The sequence below is a fragment of the Aphelocoma coerulescens genome, chromosome 1A, assembly GCF_041296385.1.
Source record: "Aphelocoma coerulescens isolate FSJ_1873_10779 chromosome 1A, UR_Acoe_1.0, whole genome shotgun sequence".
In the NCBI taxonomy this organism is placed as follows: domain Eukaryota; kingdom Metazoa; phylum Chordata; class Aves; order Passeriformes; family Corvidae; genus Aphelocoma; species Aphelocoma coerulescens.
In genome coordinates this window covers 13,666,523-13,687,287 of record NC_091014.1, presented here as the reverse complement: position 1 = coordinate 13,687,287, position 20,765 = coordinate 13,666,523, and the positions used below count along the sequence as shown (strand labels likewise).

General features: G+C 39.2%; 1 protein-coding gene and 1 long non-coding RNA gene across 4 annotated transcripts in view; one reads left to right on the top strand and one right to left on the bottom strand.

Moving 5' to 3' along the window:
- The window catches only part of RELN (reelin), a 276,304-nt gene that overhangs the window by 227,002 nt on the left and 28,537 nt on the right, over window positions 1-20,765 (top strand). For all 3 annotated transcript variants that reach the window (XM_068994382.1, XM_068994372.1, XM_068994390.1), the window contains exons 38-46: window positions 2,378-2,560; window positions 4,705-4,876; window positions 4,956-5,058; window positions 7,496-7,725; window positions 11,130-11,350; window positions 12,310-12,457; window positions 15,775-16,033; window positions 17,212-17,461; window positions 19,691-19,859. In XM_068994382.1, coding sequence (XP_068850483.1) covers window positions 2,378-2,560; window positions 4,705-4,876; window positions 4,956-5,058; window positions 7,496-7,725; window positions 11,130-11,350; window positions 12,310-12,457; window positions 15,775-16,033; window positions 17,212-17,461; window positions 19,691-19,859 — 1,735 coding nt within the window. The remainder of the gene's footprint in view (window positions 1-2,377; window positions 2,561-4,704; window positions 4,877-4,955; window positions 5,059-7,495; window positions 7,726-11,129; window positions 11,351-12,309; window positions 12,458-15,774; window positions 16,034-17,211; window positions 17,462-19,690; window positions 19,860-20,765) is intronic.
- On the bottom strand, window positions 2,530-9,928 carry LOC138098129 (uncharacterized). Its single transcript, XR_011146543.1, has 3 exons — window positions 9,765-9,928; window positions 2,760-2,808; window positions 2,530-2,615 (listed from the first exon to the last, which is right to left on the bottom strand). It is a non-coding gene; the product is annotated as an uncharacterized lncRNA (long non-coding RNA).

Below are 20,765 nucleotides of genomic sequence, written 5' to 3'. Positions count from 1 at the left end.
CACAGCTAGTAAAGTCTTTGAGCAGAAGAGAAACAAAACAGCTCAAGACTTTTTAGAGATTTTCCACTATGTTGAGAAAAAATTAATTTATCCATTTTTTTTATGACATAAAATGATGCCTACAGTAAATTGCTTAAGGGACTGATAGGAAACGACAGTGTTTTTCATTTTTCAAGCTTCAGTCCATTGCATTAAAATCTCTTACCATTTGACTGCCTAATAGGTATCTTAGAGAGAACTGAAACTCCATAATTCTATTTAATTGATATGAAGAATAGTCAGACTTTGCAAGACAAGTTTATGTGTCGGTGTAAATAACTTGTGACAGTTCCTCCAGTACAAGGACTTTCATGCCAATGATTCAGTCTTAGCCTGCTCCAAGGCCCTGCCATCCTTGGCCTTAAAAATTAATTATATCCAGGTCTGAAGTGACATGATGGAGAACCACTAACCTGCTTGAAGGTTTGAGTTACTCCCATGCAATTTCAGAAGGTTTTCCCAGCATTGCTGATAGAATTGGCACTTCCAGGCTGAACTCTGAATGCTGAAAAACTCCTCTCTCTTTGGTGTAAAGAAGATGTCTATAGCTTCTGTGGTAAGCTCAGTGCTCTGGGACTGGACCTTAACTGACTACATTTGCCAACAGCTTGAAAATAGTTTTGAACCCCCTCTTTCTTCCTAAATAAGTATCTTAACCAAATCTCTGTATGGACAAGTGAAAAAAAAACACTCTTTGTGAATTATTATTGATTTTCTTTAATGGGCATTTAATCATATATATTGGGCTATTTATTACTGGGTGTGGTACTTTATCAAAAAGAGAGAAAACAATAACAGCCAAAACCACAATATGCCCCAAAATTATGCCAAATATTTCATGTTTATAAGGAAACTCTTTGTGAAGACTTCTTTTACAAAACTATGCCTGGTAATGTCTCTTCATATGATCACTGAAAAAATACTAAAAAATAAAGTGAGTAAAAACATTGTTCTTAAGGCAGGAATAGCCAAAGGCTCAAGACTGGATTTTGCCACTTGATCCACAAGGAGTAAGACCATGAAACTCCAGGAGAAATTGTTCCTTACTAGATCTGTATGACTTGTTAGCCCTACTCCTGGATCCAGGACTTAGTCCCAACAAGTTCCTTAATGTTGAATACAAATTAATATAGCTGGGCACATCTCAGCTGTGAGTGTTAAAAGCAGTGTGTTGTTTACTGTTAATTGCCACAGATAAGCTGAAATCAGCTCCTGACTGCAAATGGCTCTTCCCTGCTCCCTTCCATGGTGGTGGAATACTTGCACTGGAGCAGAGGGGAGCAGGAGTGTGTGCATCAGGCACTTTGGTTTCAGCAACTGTGGTTAATTTAAGAACAGAACAAGGGAGAAGCTTGCACAGTAACACACAGTGAGTAAGGGATGAAGAAACTGTCCCTTAGTCCTTTTCTTCTGCTGGTTCCTGACTGGGTTTTTGGGGATATGCTATCACTGTGCCACACTATGAAGGGAGCAGAGAGTATAAATCTGTCTGAGTGAGACCTCAGTTCAGAGATACCTTGGACACTGGTACCTGGACAGCACATTAGGCACAGGCCAAATACATGCTGGGGGCTGAGCTTGTGTAGGGTAACCAGCATCAAGTGTGAGTGCTGGGTTCTAATTAGCATGTGTTAATAGTTAGGGATATAAAGAGCTTTTGTTTTTCTACTCTTTAAAGCTCAAAGTAAAAAAAATAGGAGGAGCTGGTAGTTAGAAAATGCAAATTTTACTGTCAGTTCTGCTGACTTTTGGGCCCAGCTTAAAGCACAGAATATTGCTTTGTTGTTGTTAAAACATGCTAATAAAGATCCTCAGTGCTTTCCATCAATTATGTTATTTCTGGGCATAAATATTCTCATCCCAGTGTCTGCAGTGAGAGCCATAGACTATGCATCTCTGAGGATAAGGACTGTCTCTTTATCTGTGGGTGCTACAGATGGTGATGATAACACCTGGTACCTGGACAAAACAAGCAAATAAATGCTGCATTACTGGACTATGTCTGTAGTAGAAGGAGCAGGTTTGTTCTAATCTAAAAAAGTGTAGCACTGAGATAGCTTCTCATCTAAGTAATTATCTGTGATCATACGTATAATGAACAGTAATGCACGTTTAGGCCCTATTTCATTTGCATTTTGCAGACAGACAAGCAAGGGAAAGCACGGGAAGATATATGTGTACAATAGGTGCATAACAGCTCAACAGCTTAAGTTGTTGTTAAAGGAAGCCCATACTTTGTGATAGATGTCAGAGCAACATAATTTTATTTATAATTGAAGAAGCATTTTTGAACTTACTGGATTTTAATGAACATAAATCCATGTCCTTTCTTCTCCAGGCACACCTGAGAGGTCTCATTCCATCCTGCTGCAATACTCTGTCAACGGTGGCATCACTTGGCACCTGATAGATGAGTTTTACTTCACCCAGACTACAGATGTCCTCTTTATCAACGTTCCACTGCCCTATGCAGCCCAAAGCAACACAACACGGTTCAGGCTCTGGCAACCTTACAACAATGGTAAGGAAGAGACGCCTCTGGGAATCCAGGTCCATTCTTGCACAGCTCAGCATCTCTAAGAGAGAAGATTTTTTGAACTGAACAATTACAGAGACTTTTAAATCGTGGGGGGTTTGTGTTTGAACTCCTTCAATTAGAACTACTGCAGGATTATGTTTACTGTTCTTATAAAGCAGTTGAATGATTTAAAGTGAAGTACCTTCACCTGATATCCCTGGATTGCATGCAGGAAACCATCAGTTTTGGCCCTGGAGGGAGTGGGAGATCAAGCAACATGAATAAGGTTAACTTCACTCAGGTTCTTCTCATTATTTTTAATGGACCTGATTCTCACTTACACTGAGGCCCCATTAGGATGCTCCAATTATACAAAAGTGTCCCAAGTGTAAATGGGAACTGGGCCTACCTTACTCAGAATTAACTAGGCATTAAAAACCCATTTAGAAAGAGTATGTAGTGAGCAGTTAATCTTTTGATTAAATTGTAAAGGACTGGAAAACCACAAGAGGAACACAGCTCATTCCTCCTGATGACAGGAGATGTGCCAGCTGAAGGAAGCTCTCCTCTGCTCTCAGTTACTCTGAGCACATTTCCTAGCAGAAACTGACACTAACAGCTCTAAAGAATTCCAGCAATCATTTAGACGTGGCAATTCAGTAACAGTTTATTCCATGTAGGCAAATTCTTAGCACAACCATAACAAAAAAAACCAACCAAATTCAAATCTGGTCCTGACAATCCAGTTTCAGTTCATTCTTCTGACGTGTCCTGCCAAAATCAATTATATAAACTTTTTTCTGATCAACTCAAACACTTTAAGATAAATGAAAAAATGTTACACATTAAATTGACAGATATTATCTTTCCTCTTCAGTTTGAGAATACCAATCCCTAATAAGCTTGGTCTTTGCATATTAAGTGCTTTAATTAATTAATTTTGAGTTACATATTTTTAAATTGAATGTTAAAATTAACCCATCAGCCCAGGTACCAAAAATCAAGTTCCATTATCACTTGTACACCATAGGAGTTATCTTTCCTGTGTTTACTGTATACTTTTACAAGTGTTTTAAGATGTTGGATGTATTTTAGTACTTTTTTTAGGTGTTTTTACTTGTACTTTGGTTCCAAGGCAAATTTCAAAACCCCAGTTCCAACAAACAGCCCAGCCCCATAGCCATTATCCTGTAGGCAAGCTCCATGGCAACCTGAATTTTAATGACCCTTATCTCAACTAATACCACCCCTCTGACAAGGATGAGCCATTAGTGGACAGAGATAATCTGTCAAAGGGAAAACACCAATCACCTTAAACTGAAGGGGCAGGCTGTGGGTGGAGCAAAGGCACTATAAAACAACAAGCCAGAAAGGCACGCCCCTTTCTCTCCAGCCTTGCTGAGGTGGAGGTCCATGCTGGGAAAGCCTACTCCTATTAAGGAGCCTTTAGAAATATTTTTGGCTTTTGGACCAGCCAAAAGCCAGCCTAGCACAGTAGGCCCTTTTTCTCTACCTGAGGTCCAGTGCTCTTTCAGCCAGAAGATCTAAAATCCCCGTGCTCCTGGGGCGTACCATCTATCAAGCCATAGGATCCCAAATTTTTATATTTTGCTAATTTTTGTAATTTTTCAATTTTTCCATTTTTAATAAATTGTTTTAATTTTTAACTAAGAGTTGTCTCATTTCTCACAAATACATAATCCATTGGAGAGAACGAGTTTCAGAGCTTCCATCTCTATGGAAGAACTCCTCCCAGGCAAATACAAGCTGCTGAGTACAAGGACATAGAATGAAATTGCACTTTCAGGCTGCTTGGACTCTGTAGCAGCTGCTCATTTAGATGATTCTTAATTGAAGAAGACAATGACAGAATTTCAAAGTAAATGTGATTTAAATAGAAGATAATTGTTCAACAGCCATTGCTTTTCACTCTTAGTTTTGCTGTGACTTCTATAAATTTAAGGGAATAAAAGTTAATTCCACAGTGTCAGGCTACAGAGCAGTATGGAGACTATTTTCATGGGAAGTGAAAGTAGTGAACCCACACTTTTAGCACCCTCTTCACATAATCTGTAAAGACTGGCTGCTGTAATGCTCTCTAATATTAGTATTAGGTCTTAATAGGAATATTTCCATTTTCTTTGTAGGCAAAAAAGAAGAAATCTGGATTATTGATGACTTCATTATTGATGGAAATAACCTGAAGAATCCCATTATCCTTTTGGATACCTTTGACTTTGGTCCTAAAGAGGACAACTGGTTTTTCTATCCTGGTGGAAACATTGGGCTTTATTGCCCATATTCATCTAAAAGAGCTCCGTAAGATTCTCTCAGCAATGCAGTAGAAAGAAGTGACTTTGTAAACAGAGTCTAAAGCACTCCTTTCCTTTATTTACAGGGAAGAAGATTCAGCTATGGTATTTGTTTCAAATGAAGTTGGAGAGCACTCCATTACCACAAGGGACCTGAGTGTAAATGAAAATACTATCATACAATTTGAGGTACTTGTCCTCAGAAAGTTTTTTGCCTTTTTCTTCATGTCCTTCCACATTCTGCTCTGGTGTATTTGCCTAGCTGTTCTGATTGCCAAGTAGAGACTCTAATTGATTTGACATGACTCTCCCTCATGTGAATGTGTCATGGCGCTTTCAATACACAGATAAGGGAAATTTCTGCCTCAAAGTCTTCTACTTTCTTGCCTAAATTACTACTTTGTCCATGCCTATACACTTGCACTGATAGCATTGAAGTCCATGTCCTGTGCATTGGAAAGTCACCACTGGCAGGCAAGAGGATGAGCAAAATATAATGAGGGGCCAAATGGCCACTTCACAGCCTGCTCAAGGTAAGAGTGCAGCATTTTCACAGGCTGACCAGTGGAGAGCTACAACTTCACCTGTGACAGTAGAAAATAATTTTTTTCTGCCTGCTGGCACTGTGGTACTATCTCAGAGAGACAAGTTTCTGCTTTCCTTTTTCTTCTGCCCACATCACAGATGCTCTAGATGAAGCTGGTTTTTGGCTATCATGGCCTGAAGTCATCCCATCTTAGGGAGTTAACTAAAGCTCATGAATAAGGAGCATATTTTTGTGTTTCTCATATAGTCAGTGGAAACAGGTACCCCAGTGACAGCACAGAGTCTAAACTAAAGTCTCTGATTTATCCTAGAATATAAACTCTGCATTGGCTAGGGCAGCTATAGGTAGGAGTAACCAGTTAGCCTAGTGTTTTTTAGTTTAGAGAGGTCATTATATTGTCAGTAAAAAACTGGAAAAGAATCTAGCATGTAAATTGCCATGCCACCGTTCCAGACTGCTTTTAATAACAATGTAGCATGTTGTGGCATTAATATGAGGTACATAATAATCAGCAAATGATACAAGTTTATAAAAATTACTAAAATGATACTAAGGGTTTTCCAAGAAAATTAGGTTTAGTTGTGTACTCATGCACACTTCAATTTGTCATGCAACTAATTCATAAATTATTGAATGTAAACCATTTTCTGTTTTAAAATATAGATTACAGCCTGTAGAACAAAAATGTTTGAGGTCACTTTAAGATATTCATAAGCCTTCAGAGCATTAACTCATAAAATCTGCATGTTTACTTCCAGATGTGGTAAGAACATCATTTTCAGCTCACTTTTTGAGAACATTAGTGTAAATGAAGGAGTTATGCATAATGCAGTAGAGTTTCTCTCTGTGTCTCAAGAGTCAAAACCTATATTGGGTCAAGCATCTATCTAAGCTTCCAGATGAGTAGACAACCCTTCTAGTCAAATGTAGGTTGATGGGACTCATGTGCACTGAAGAGTGATGAAGGAAACTCAATGTAGGATACTTTCAACATTCATGCACATTTCTAAGTAATGTGTTTTAGAAATAAATAATTTTTTTTTAACAGAACAGCATGATAGAAAGACACCTATTTTTGCTACAAAGATATAGGAATATCAAAATATTACATAGTTCTAATACAGGCTTTATGTTTCATCAGCAATGAGTTTTTATTTGTTGCACAGTAAGTACAGTACATCTTATTTTATATGAGAGTCATTCTGTAAAGGAAATAATTCTTCTTTTACAAAAGCAATTTGAAATTATAAGAACATCTACATATCAGTGTAGAAGAAAAGCAGACTAATCTGCACTGGTTGTATGCAGAAAATGCATCTTAAGATGTCTCAGATTCTCTATTAAACATTTTGTATTTTTTCAGTAGTAGAACTAGATGTTCATTTAAGTTTTCTGCCTTTTCTACTGTTCTTTTTATCAGGAATCTTGTAAGCACACCCTGAGAAGCCTGACATTGACAAACTAAGTTTTGGTGATGTTGAATCTAAATCCAATCCAGCTGTGATGCTCTAGGGCTTTGCCATTATACATGAATGAATAGGTAGTGAGTGTGAAAGCTGAACATATTGAGCTGATAAGCTTCCTTTTTTTGAAATGTAACATAAAAGAGGACCATAGTGCAGCTCGGCATTAACCAAAAGTTAGTGTTTGCACTTTTTGTTTTTATATTTCTGCTTTTAGTAATGCACATTTTTTGATGCTGTGGTTACTTCAGTACCTGCCAGAGGACTGCAGGAGCTGGTGCATTTGCTCCAGCAATGTTAGCAGCTCTACTTTGGGATTTGACCAATTAACTTTACAGTTTTCTCTAGCTAGAAGTTGTTGGGGATTCTTACCACGTTCATGTTATCATAAGCCATAGTGTGATATACTCATGGACAGGAGGGCAATATGCAAGAGCTCCTGTTCATGTGTGTCCTGAGTGCATCATCCCTGTTGTTAAATGGGTTCCCAAATCACCATTTTCCTGAACTAAATAAATACAGTACCAAATGGGGGAGGCTGACTAAGGTGAAGAATGGCTGGGGGTTCCACAGCCTGCCCTGTGTCACCTTCTGTGTTTGATGCCTTGGTCCCCAGATCAATATTGGCTGCACCACAGACAGCTCCTCTGCTGACCCAGTGAAGTTGGAGTTCTCACGAGACCTGGGGGCCACCTGGCACCTGCTGCTCCCCTTGTGCTACAGCAGCAGCAGCCACCTCAGCTCCCTCTGCTCCACTGAGCATCACCCAAGCAGCACTTACTACGCAGGCACTACCCAGGGCTGGAGAAGAGAGGTCATTCACTTTGGAAAACTGCACCTCTGTGGGTGAGTGTCCAGCTTCTGTTCCTGCCCAGATACTTTGCTTTTATTTCTGTTTTTCACCCAAAATTTCATTCCAGCACAAGAGTGGTGCATGAGTTGTAGCACTAGAGCAGACCAGATGACCAATTTTTCTCTGCTTTTTGCCCTGAATGTTAGCTAGTGTTCAGGTGATTCCCCAAATCATATTGTGCCTAATGCTGATGTAGAATAACCACAGGCAATTTCCTATTACCTATATATTTAATTAGTGACAGTTTAATAGAAGGGAGTTGCTTGGTGAAATTAATGCAAAACTGACTGTTCTTAGAGTGCTTCGAGTGTTCTTCACAGAACTGCATCAGCCATTTAAATTCAGTGATGATATTCTTGCATGAAATTTGAGCTTCATTAGAAAATAGAGTAAAATGGGAGCTAATATAAACTTGATTCTACTTAAGTATGAGGAAATGGTCTCATCTAAATACAGTCTCAGCTATATTAGTCAGTAATATTCTAAGAAATAACTGCTGCAGTCACTAGAAACTTAGAGAAACAAATCAAGCAGGATGACAACACAGCATAGAATAAGAATATGTGGTAGCAGGCACAGTAATATGTAACTTTTCAAAGTAAAAACACTACTGCTTACTTTTTCAGGAACAGCTATCATCTAGCATCAACTCACTTTATGTAAAAGATCACACCATTAATGATTAAACTGTAGCATGTATGAATGAAAATGAGCTGTGCAACTATGAGACTTTGTAAGTCTATGCAGCTATGGGACTGAGTATTTATGAAACTACTGCAGTCCATGGGTGCTCCACTAAATAAATGACCCCATGTGTGCCTCTGAAAGTATGAAAAAGACCTGTATAAGAAATAGGAATCAAGTTTGGAAAGACGGGATGTTTAATAATTTAAGAAAATGTTTAAATTTTAAACTTGAGTTTTCTGGCTTATGACAGTTAACATTTCAAGCACATAACAGGTATCCATCTCTTTCACCAGCTCACTTGTGCTTCCTGGTTTTGTGCAAAAGCATTATTTTACCCTTTACTCAGCCATGCATCCCTCCAAATGAAAATTTTGACTGTGCAGTCTCCTAACTCATTTAAACCTTCCAGGATTTTGATTTAGTCCTCTGTTCCTGAGTGCTTCTATCCTGTTTTTCTACTTTCCCTCCTATTCCTTCACCAACACACCAGGCCAGGAGCCCATCAATAGCAGCCAGACAAGCCCAGCAGGGCAGAATAGCTTATATGGGACATTCAATGCATTAAATCCTTGGACAGAAGGCTGAAGGGGGGATTTCTCCACCAGAATCCACTGGAAGAACAAGAAAAAAAGTCCAAGCCTGTCTACTTGTATAATTCTAAAAAAATCCCCCAGCCTTTTCATCCCCAAAGTGTCAGGTGGTTATATTTAACTGAGAATAAAGACATTTGAAGTTACTCCACTACATATGTAATTTTGGAATTGAATAGATATTATCAACAGACTGCTGTAAAGTAATGGTTAGTATTCCAGTTACGTCCTGAAGGTAAGGTCCAGGGCCTGTTGAGCCAGAGAAGAAACCCCAAAAGAACTTCAGCAAGACCAGTGGTTCATTCTCTTCTTCAGACATGAGTCATGCTCCACCCTTGCCAGGAGCAACCCTGACAGGAGGAGCTGACACAAATCAGGAAGAAAAATCCAGCATGTGGGGCAGAGGTCTACTCTCAAGAGGAGCTTGTAACACCTCCAGCCTCACACTTGTGTCCTTCACCTCAGGGCACACTACATGGGGAACTCATGCCTTCTGATCAACAAATCAGTGTGATTACACAGAAGCATCTTATTGTTTGAAATAACCCCATGTTCACACATCTCACAACTTTGACATAATACCTTACTTATACAAACACATATCACTCTACTTATACATTTTCTTACTTAAACTTTTTACAACTTCTCCATAACACAGTACTTATGCATTCTACTCTACTTATACATTTTACAACATTTTTCAAAATTTTTCAGCTTCTTCTCTCCCAATTCTTTTCCAATTTAGCACAGTTTACCTTTCAGTCCTTGATGAATTCCTAACAGGTGGGACTCCAGATCCAGGCAAGCAGCATCGAGATGATGACAGCAACAAAACCCATCCAGTGATCAGCAGCCAAGTTAGTCCAGGAAGTCCAAACAACAAGACAGCAAAGGCCAGAGACCAGACACAAACCTATCCCTCCCCTCAAACCTTCAGACTGGAGCTTAAAAACCCTCTTGGGGCTGATGTGCTGCAGCTGAAGGTGGAAAGGCCAGGTGAAGCCAGTGAGGACAATTCCAGCCTGGTCCCCCTCTGAGGGCTCTAGTAAAAATAACTAAAGATGGTTTGGCTGGGGCACACTATCAAGGTTCAAATACTTTACAACAGCTAGTCAATGATTTTGACTTCCAGCAGAACTCTGGTTCTTGGGCATCTTTCTCATAACACTTAGTAGTGTCCCCACTCACTAATTATCAGTTGTCACCTAAATCCCCTCATAAATATTTCCTTTTAGCAAATCAAGGAAAAAAAATTGTCAGCTACAATTACCTGTGGAATTGATTCACCTGCTGAATTTAGATATCTTTTACAAGACACATTAGACACGCAAGGCAATTAAATGCTTTTCCCTTCTCAATCTTCTCATTTCCTTCCTCCCTTAAAACATTTTCTCAACTGGGAATAAAATTAGTCTCTCAAGTGTTTTCCTCATTTCAATTTGTTTTCCCTCCTTCCCCAGTTGGTTCCTTTCTATATGCAGCATTCATGCAAGTAGCACTTAGGAGATGAATTAAAAATGACAGGACAGCACCCAAAGGAGAATATAGTTTAAATTAACAACGTGCAGTATCAGCCTGGTTTAAGATTAAGCTGCCCAAAAGCAAGCTGGATACCTGGTGACATGACAGATCACGTTTTCTTTCTGTGTAATTGAGGGTAAGATTCCACCCCTACCAGGTGGTCTCTCTGGGGGCAGGATGGAAGCATGAAGTAGGATCTCACTCTCCAGGAGAGGGTGGAAGTGGCCTGGTCTGACCCACTGTACCCCAAAGCAGAAGGGAATCCACCAGACTATGACCGTTCATCTTCTCCATGAATGATGGAGATAAGAGCAGCTGGATTTTAAATCTTGAAAAATTATGTCTGTCATTTGGTTTTGGGATTACAACTAATGAATAATGTTATTTTTATTTCTGTCAGTACTTGGGTTGAATGTCAACATAAAGATGCATGAGGTACTGAAGGAATTAGATCTAGCAGTCAGTTTCTAGAATTAATCTATTTATCAAGCCAGTTCCCATAGAAAGAATAATACATACGTGCATATAATGGTATATGTATGGAATACAAAAAAGATGGAACTATTATTTAAAATAGGTACTTTTTATGCCATTTTCAGGTTGGCGAGGTTCCGGTGGTACCAAGGATTTTACCCTGCTGGATCCCAGCCTGTGACTTGGGCCATTGACAACGTGTACATTGGCCCCCAGTGCGAGGAGATGTGCAACGGGCACGGCAGCTGTGTCAACGGCACCAAGTGCATCTGCGACCCCGGCTACTCCGGGCCAACCTGCAAAATAAGCACCAAGAACTCTGACTTCCTTAAGGATGACTTTGAAGGTATCTCTTTTGGGAGGGGGATCTGAATACTGCCTGTCCATCTTAGTGGAACCCAGGGTTCAAGGGATCAAACAGCAAAGCCTTCCTCACCCGTGCATGCTCCTGATTAGAGTTTACGCCTTGGGGGTATTCCCACGAACCAAGTAGTTCAGATGCCATTTGCAAGCATGGTTTGTGAATGTCTGATGCACTGTTAATGCTGGAATACAAAATCTTCATTGAAAGAGAACTCCCTGAAGCTCTACAGGTAGAAAATAATTTTAGAAGAAAACTGTTTTGATGGTAGTTTGACTTTAGCAGAGACAAAGCATTTGCACGAGGCAAATAGTGGAGTGTCGTTTCTCACTACTAGGGAAATCTGACTGGCCTTGCTACAGCAATCATGGTTTCAGAGCAGACCATGTGTCTCAGCAGTGGGAGCCAGTGCTCAGCAGCCTGAGCAGACCCCAAGAGAGGGAAGGCAGGAGGGAACTGAAAGCCTCACGCATGCCTGGGCACACAGAGCATCCACGCACACAACTTGAAAACCCCCTTGAGGCTTCCCCCGCTAGCAAGCACGGCAAGAGGAGCATGTTTTGCATAAAGCAGCACCTGTGAACCAAACTCATCCCTTTATAGGTGTTGCTGTTCATTTTCAATTTTGCCAGCCCTTGCTTGCATGCTACCACATGATACCCAATGTTTCTTTAAAGACCTGAGTATGTTGTTGTTATCTTAAGATAAATGAAGAAAAGTGGAAAACCTTGTGAAAAACTGGAAACTAAGATCCCAGATTTCATACTTCTGGGTTTATTTTGTTTTGATTTGTGTCAGCTTTCTAGAATATGTGGTATTGGAAACACTGAATATTTCTCAGTCAGCATGTGATTTTTAATTTATCTCTCTTCCTCTGGAAGTAGCACTTTTGCAGCAGGAGCACTTCAGAGTAAATCATAAATATGTATTCACTGTGTATTCAGGTCAGCTGGAGTCGGATAGATTCCTCCTTGTGAGTGGTGGAAAGCCGTCAAGGAAATGTGGTATCATGTCTGGAGGAAACAACCTTTTCTTTAATGAAGAAGGTTTACGTATGCTGATGACTCGAGACCTAGATTTGTCACAAGCCAGGTAACACCCTTTTCAAAAGTTCTTTCAGGATTTCATGGAGGAAATAGCATACTGAAGAATAATGCATATGTGATACTTCTCTAGTAAATCAAGCTGACTTATTCTGTGGTCCTCACACTAGCAAATGCTCCATTTTAACCACTGTTACCATGTTAAATTTAAATTGAACTTTAATAGCGTTAGCCATTTAAATGTTGGTTTTTTCCTCGAATAAGAACTCTGGGAACTCATGCCACACCTTCAGTAGTTCATGCAAGTTTTTGTTTCCTTAATCCGTCACATGAGAAATGCTCTGCTTCTCTTACAGTCTGGTGTATTATGAGCCACTGCTGAAACAGGAGTATCTGCTGAAAGTATAACTCTTACATTTGTCATCTCATAATTCTTTCATTTCTGAAGCTTGTTTTTTCTTATTGTGCACATTTGTTTCCAATAATTCACTGAGAAATTCCCATCAAGCTGTCACCAGCTATTGAAAACCAAATATTTTAGTGTATTTACAGTTTATGTTGTATCTTTACAGCCTGCAGAGGAGATATGTGATGAGTGAGACATGCTAAGCAAGCCATATTAAAATAATTTAGACTAATATGAATTAAACTCTATTCCAGTTGTGAGCATGCTAACAAATAGGCATTGTTTTCTAGTTTATTCTGTATCTTAGCTGATAGTCTTATGTTATTACTTTGGAAAGACTGCATTTTCTCCAAGACTTTTTTTCACTGATCTCTTATAAATACCCTACTCCTCTCTAATGTGCTGTGGGAAACATTTTAACAGGCATTTTATCTACTTCTTACCTGTCAGCATTGGTATTGAAGCTTTATATAATGGTTTAATTGTAAAGACTCATGGTCAGTAAAAATGCCTAATATCTAATCATTTTAGCTTTTAGATCAGCACTTAGCTAAACATCAGTGGTGTGTAATCTTAAGGGCCCCTGTAATTTGTAAGATTCCTCACAGCAAACTTTTTTCAGATAATTTTTTTTTTGTTTTTTGATTAAAACAAACCCCAGTTCTTAGCACTAATTTGATTACTAGACCACTCTGAAACGCAAAGATTGTTTAAGAAAAGATACAAAAGATCTTGTAAGTTGCTCCATTAGACTAAATGATGTTTTTCTTGTTGCTCATGTTCAAAGAACCATCATTTATCTCTTCTCCATGGCTGTCTGTAGCTGGATTTGCATATGTTGACCTCAAGGTGTTATATGGAGATAAATTACTTCTGTCAGAGGAAAACAAAGCTGAACATTCAATTTCTTGTATATATACTTACGAAAAATAACAGTTATCAACAAATAACTGTATGTTCTTTTCTGAACAGCAAGGCACACTGCAGTGGCATTGCTGGGAGCTGCTCTTTAGCAACCTAAAGTAATTGCAGTGGGATTTTCTTCATCTCCAGACTGACTGTATCAGCCATCTGCAAAGCACAGCAGATCTGGCTGTGACACAGATGTGCCAAGTTCTGCACAGGACTTGGGGACGAGTTTCAGTTTATGCCAGGAGTGATGAGAACAAGTATCTTTTAAGGGTGCTAGACTCAGTAGTCACATTCCCCTTTCCTTATGGGGAGATCCCCTGAAGGACACAGGCATGCAGTGGTGTCTGTCAGTGCTGCAAGCCACACTCAGCACCTGGGGATTGAAATCAAGTGGACTCTGCAATCCACTGCCCACTGCCATCACATCTATATGCTAAAGAATTTAACATAGGGGACAGTATATCACCCTGATGGTGATACTGGTAGCTGAAACTGCACTGCATGAAATGTCAGTAGGGACAGAATATTTTAGGTATCACAGCCAATCAAATCCCTTTCAATTCTGAATTACTAGAAGAATATCCACACCTTTGAGTGTTACTAGATTTACAAGAAACACTTTGCTTTTCCATTTCCATTTTTCAGAGCCTTTGCAAAGTATCTTTGGGATAAGAAGAGAGATATTTTAAATTGTTTTTTTATCTGCTAGACATTGTTACCTATATTCGAGTCAGTTATTACTACATTAGTAAAATCTGAGATGCAAGAATAGCAATGCACAGAAATCAGATGCAACAGAGACAAGGTCACCTGGATTTATTTCCTTTGAATTATGTGGCAAATGTTGGAGTAAATCTGAGGAGGCAGAAAGACTTGCCAGCAGTGAAGCAAATCCATTACATTTGATATGTTGATCCATGAGGGTACCCAGCGCTCCTTTACAGCACAAGCAATATGTTATGTCTGGGACATGGAGGTGCATAATCTGTAGCAAAATCAGTTATGTATAGTAGCAAGAGAAACTGTGAGTCACAGTCAGGACTAGAATTAATTGAATTGTAGGTCTGGTGTTTTATTGGAGCTTTGTCTGCCCAGCACCTCTGCGGTGCACTCCCATCAGATCTACCTGCAGATCAAACCAGAACAAGATTTTTGATGCCAAACTTCTTTTGCACCATTTCATTTAACCACGAGCCAGGCAGCACTAATGCAATAATAATTAGAACAGATAAAATACTCTAAAGCTGTGCAAAAGCGGTGCAAACATGAATTAATACTTGTAATATTCCTGCAAGTCCAATAAGTAAATATCATTACAGCACGGTTCCCTCCACTCCAAGTGCACAGTGGAGCTATTTATGAGCATCAGCTGACGGGAAGGATTTCGCAGTTTGATACAAGTCTATTGTGCAGCTTTGGAGAAACCAATTAACTGGGGGATGAAAGGCTGCTGTCCCTGGGTGGCTTGGGCTGGCTTCAGGGAAGCCGGCACATTTAAACGGTGTAATTTAGACAAATTTCCCAGGCTGACAAAATGGACAAAATGATCCCTGAAAGTGAAATGTGCTTTGTTCTCCTGTCCAGATTTTCTCTGGTTTATGCCAATGGAAAACTGGGATGCTTATTTTGAATTTAAGCATTTCAGCAAATTCATAGCAAATTATGATCTACTTAGAGCACAGTTGCTTTTCTGCCACTAAAATCTGTACTCATGGGATACAGGGATAAAAATTTCACCCAGGATTATGTTTCTGATACTTGCAACACCATCTGCTATGCAGACAAAAGCTGAAAACATAAATGACCAGCTTTGTTCAGCCTCTTATGCCTGGCAAACTACCACACAGGCAAAATGAATTTTTGTCATACCACCTGTCTGTCTAGTTATATTCTGGAAGCTTTGGAAAGGAAATCATAAGATCTCCTAAAGCGGACTCTTACAGCTAGAAATCACAGTGCTAGTCAATAAACAAACTCCAAGTCTCTCTGGTTCGTTGTGTAGGATGTTGTAGAAAATAAATCTCTGCAGTAAATGCTCCCCCTGTTAGATTTGTGCAGTTCTTCATGAGACTGGGATGTGGCAAGGGGGTACCTGACCCCAGGAGCCAGCCTGTGCTGCTGCAGTATTCACTCAACGGGGGCCTCTCCTGGAGCCTTCTCCAGGAGTTCCTCTTCAGTAACTCCAGCAACGTGGGACGATACATTGCCCTGGAGATTCCCTTGAAGGCCCGTTCGAGCTCCACTCGGCTTCGCTGGTGGCAACCATCCGAGAACGGGCATTTCTACAGTCCCTGGGTGATCGACCAGGTGAGGAATCCTTGAGGGAGTTGCTTCTTTTAACACAGTTTTAGACTGGATTCAGTATTAATGTCTCCCTTTTTTTGGCATGTATCATTTCACTGAGACAAGCAAAAATGCTTTGTAAAAAAATATTTAGACCACAATTACTGTTTGCTGAACTCATGGTTTTAATGCAGCATTTCCATGTGGGGCACTGATTGCCCATTTTGAATCTAGGAAAGTCTTTTACACATGTGTAGAGCCTCAGGTTCACATTGCAGGAGGTCTTACCATGCAAAATGCAAGTCTGATTTTAAACTTTAATATATACATACTTTAATATGTAGCCAAATATGGAATTGGCTTGGTAGAACGTAATAGAAAAAAAAAATTATAGAAAAATACCAATCTGTATGAAAATAAAGTTTCCATTTAGGATTTGCTTCTATAAAGATTATTATATTACTTTGTATGACTTGGTATAAATCACAAATGATTTATTTCTAAAATGATTGTGCTGTAAGTAGTGTCATTGGATTGTCCAAGTACAGTTTGCTTTAATATATTTTTTTTTTAAAGAAGTTAGTTCAGATTGTTAGGTGAAACCCAGCCCCTTTAATGTTGTGGTTACAAAATTTTACTTCCCATCCCTCCTTTTAAAAATGAAAAAATACTCATTGTTTCTACATCTTCACTGAATGTAGTTATATTAGTTCAGAACAATCAGAAACTGAATTCGGAATAACAAATGAAAAATAATTCTACCTTGCTTGCTGTTGAATAGTAAAATGATGTTTTATAGTCAGTGACAAAACAGAGACTACTTCCCCACTTCCATCAGCAGGTGCAATCTGATAGTAGTGCACTAGATTACAGAAGAGCAGAACAATCACTAGGAAAGTGCAATCACTTTGTTTCTACAAACACTTATTTTTGTGAGCAGTTTTACTTCATCAAGGATGGAGGTCACCTCCCTGAATTTTAGATTTTTGCAGCTGAGCCAATCTCTTTCCTTTACAGGAAAGAGATACTCCCCTTTCTCATAGCCTAAACTCTTTACTAAGTAAATTTTTCCATTTTGGACCAGCAGAATAAATACATATAGACTGGTACATCTCCTCCTCCCTCAGGTTGCTATGTCACATATATGTTTGTGAGGACTTCTAGACATCTTTTCAATAGCAATTTCTTTCCTAATGTTTCAGATTCTTATTGGAGGAAATGTCTCTGGCAATACAGTATTGGAAGATGATTTCACCACACTGGATAGTAGGAAGTGGCTCCTCCACCCTGGTGGAACAAAGATGCCAGTCTGTGGCTCTACTGGGGATGCTCTGGTGTTCATTGAGAAAGCCAGCACCCGCTATGTTGTCACCACTGACATTGTTGTCAATGAAGACTCTTTCTTGCAAATAGATTTTGCAGCATCCTGCTCTGTCACAGACTCCTGTTATGGTAATAACTTCTTAGTAATTCCTGCCATTCCTCTTCCTGCCATTCCTCTTCCTCTGCTGCAGAGGAAAATTCACTTGTTTTCTGGTTACATTATTCATCATAACAAGAACTGAGAAACAAAAGAAAGCTGCATGTTTCTGTTAGAAATTGTAACATCAGCGTTTTTATTCCAGGTGTCTGAAGCCTAAGATAAACTGAAGTGTATTATTCCCTTCGAGCACCTACGTTGCAGTTCAATCCATTTAAGAAAAAGACTAACAGCTGCCTTACTCAAATCCATTTAGTAGATAGCATCCATTTAGTAGACTGCTTGGGGTGGTGGTGTAATAATAAGGAGCTGGGTGTTCCCAGCATATGTTTTCTGCTTTGTGGTTTTGATTTTCAGTGTAGTCTTAGTTCTGATCTCACTTGTACCCATGTATCTAAGAAATCATTTTTACCAACATACATCTGAGACATGCTAAGGCAGCATCAACTGAAAAAATTTGTATTGTCCATATGAAATAATAAATATGTCTAGATCTATATGTATCCATGTATGAACGTGAGCATAGATATATGCATGTGTATATATATATATGTTATGTACACACAACAATGCAATTTTTAATTACCTAGCTTCCTTTTTTCCATATGTCTATTGAGGGCAGACCAGCTTTTATATGTGTATATACATACAGATACACAAATAAATAAAAATGTGCTCTGTACTCAATACACATTACATGGACATTAAAAATTGGTTAATTGGTTCATTATGGGAATTCTAAGGTATGCAGGAAATAGGTCTTTCTAAAAAACAAGCTTTTGAATGCTTGTTTTACACATCCTCTTAGGGTAGGGCTTTGAGGTATAGATATATTTAATGAGGATGAGAATACAATACATTACATCACGTGGTATGTGTTAATATACTGGGTTGCTGACTATTCCTCTACAGTTCTGTATAAAAATGGAAAAAGATTTTACATGAAGTCCCACATTTAGCTTCTCTGATTTTGCTAGTCTGAAGCTACTCACATGCTTAACAATTTTTCTTTCTTTCGGTATTAAAAAGACTGAGGCATCCTGAGATCATCTCTGCTAAGTTTTGAATTGTTTTGGCAACTGAGTTATATACCAGCAAAGTATCTTAACTTCCTATTAAATTAGGCAGGACGCTATTGAATCATGCTTCTAGTCATGATGAGCCAAACATTTCTTTTGGTGAGGAAAATTTAACACTAAAAACTCACCCTTGTTTGTACCTACTTGTCCTTGTATTTCTCTAGCACTGTCTTCTGTGCTGAAACATCAAGTAGGACTGATTGGGTGATTAAGGGTCATTTCCTGTGCATGAGGGTAGAAGAAATGGGTCTGCAGTAATCAAAAAAAGATCACAGATTTATCACCCCTGTCACTGCAACCACGCTTCATGTTTTACACAGACAGCTCAGCCAGAATGCCTGGCAGCTGGAACATTTACTTCAAGTTACAGTTCTGCACCTATTATTATTTACTTTTTCATGCCTCCATGAAAGTTTGACTTGAAGTATTTAGGGAGCTTGACTAACCTTTAATTTTCATAATAAAAGTTTATAAGCCATAAACATCAAAACAATGAAATTGCTGATTTTTGCTGAGAAATGAATACATTAGTTTAATGTGGATAGACTGTGTTTGAATGGAAACAAGCTCACTGACTAAAAAACTCAAATTAAAATTGTGCTGGGTAATGAAATGAGCTGGTCTGCAGGAGGGGTGGAAGGCTGACTAAGCCATCTTGTGACAGAGCCAAAAGTGAATTTGGGTGTTGCTCTGCTTTACCCAGCAATCACATCCAGCTGAATCTCACCCTTTAAGCCTGAAAACCAAAAAATTTGGTGGCCATGGTGCTGTCACATCACTTTCTTGCACGCTGCAGCTACAGAAGTTGTCTTGACTTAATCCTGGCAACTGAACACTGGCTCTGTCTTTTCATCTGTGGTCTCTTGAGTTAGGTAGTGGATGCAGAGATGTACTGCAGACTCCTCCTGAGCTCTACCTGCTCAGCAGCATGTAACACATCTTCCAGCACTGCCACCAAAGGAGGTAGCTTTGTGCTTCTGACACAAGGGGTTTGAAAAGTTCTGAGTGGTTATTTTGTCCACTTTAGTTTAGACTTGTGATACTGTCGGGGGCTTGCACTTTATTATAGGTCTATGGGTAGGCCTCTCTAAATTAAGTAACTAACCATCTTTCCACCCTTAGCTATTGAACTGGAATATTCAGTGGACCTTGGGCTGACCTGGCACCCAATTTTGAGGGACTGTCTTCCCACTAATGTGGAATGCAACAAGTACCATCTTCAGAGGATTCTCATTTCAGACACTTTCAACAAGTGGACTCGTGTTACTTTGCCTCTGCCTCCCTATACCAGGTAACTCCCTCTGGTTTTCTGCAGAATAAATCTAAAAGCATAACTAGGTATTTAGAACATCATGATACATTATAGAGTTAAAGTAACTGTACCTTGTCTTTTTTGTTTTGTCCATGTATATAGCAACAAATAAATGTAAGTAAATGAAGGTCTATCCTATAAAAATTGAAACACAGGTAGCAAGGGCATCAGGCTCTCAGCACTATTTGACTCCAAAGCTTTTCTCCTTCTGCTGAGCCCAGTCTCCTCACACAGGCATAGGCTGAGCTAACTGCTGGCTCAGAAGTATCAAAGCACAGGAAAAGCCTTGAGACAGTTGTCATGAAAGATGCTACCTAAGGCACACACAAGTTTGGAAACAGAGACCTTTATTTTTTAGCAACTGTACTGAAAGCACCTATACAGTTGCTACACATTTTGACATTAGTAGTGGAAAGTCCATGTTCTATTATAATCATTTGGGGCATCTGGACTCTTCCCTATCTTCCGTGCTGTTACATCAAGCAATAGCACTTTTTTTAGGAGCTGTTCCCAGCATTAATTTTCTGTGCTTCCTCTTTTGTGCAGCTTTGTTATGTATTGTCTGTAAAAATCCATTACCCCAACAGTTCTTGTATAAAGACTGCAAATTTGTGTTCAGAATAGTCTTTCTGGGGTTGAATGGGATAAATCACAGCTGGGATCGATGTTCCAAACCAATTGAATTTGGACCTGAAAGGAAGCTATCACCTGAGATATACTCAGGTTTATAAATAACTGTGATTTTAAGACTGAAGAGCTTTTTGAGCAGTATATGTCACAAGAAGTCTGATGCCCTACCGAGCTGAAAATTTCACTTCTGTCCAATCCCATAATTGTAATTTTTGGCTCAAGTAGTACCATTTCCCAAAGTTATTAAGATAGGCA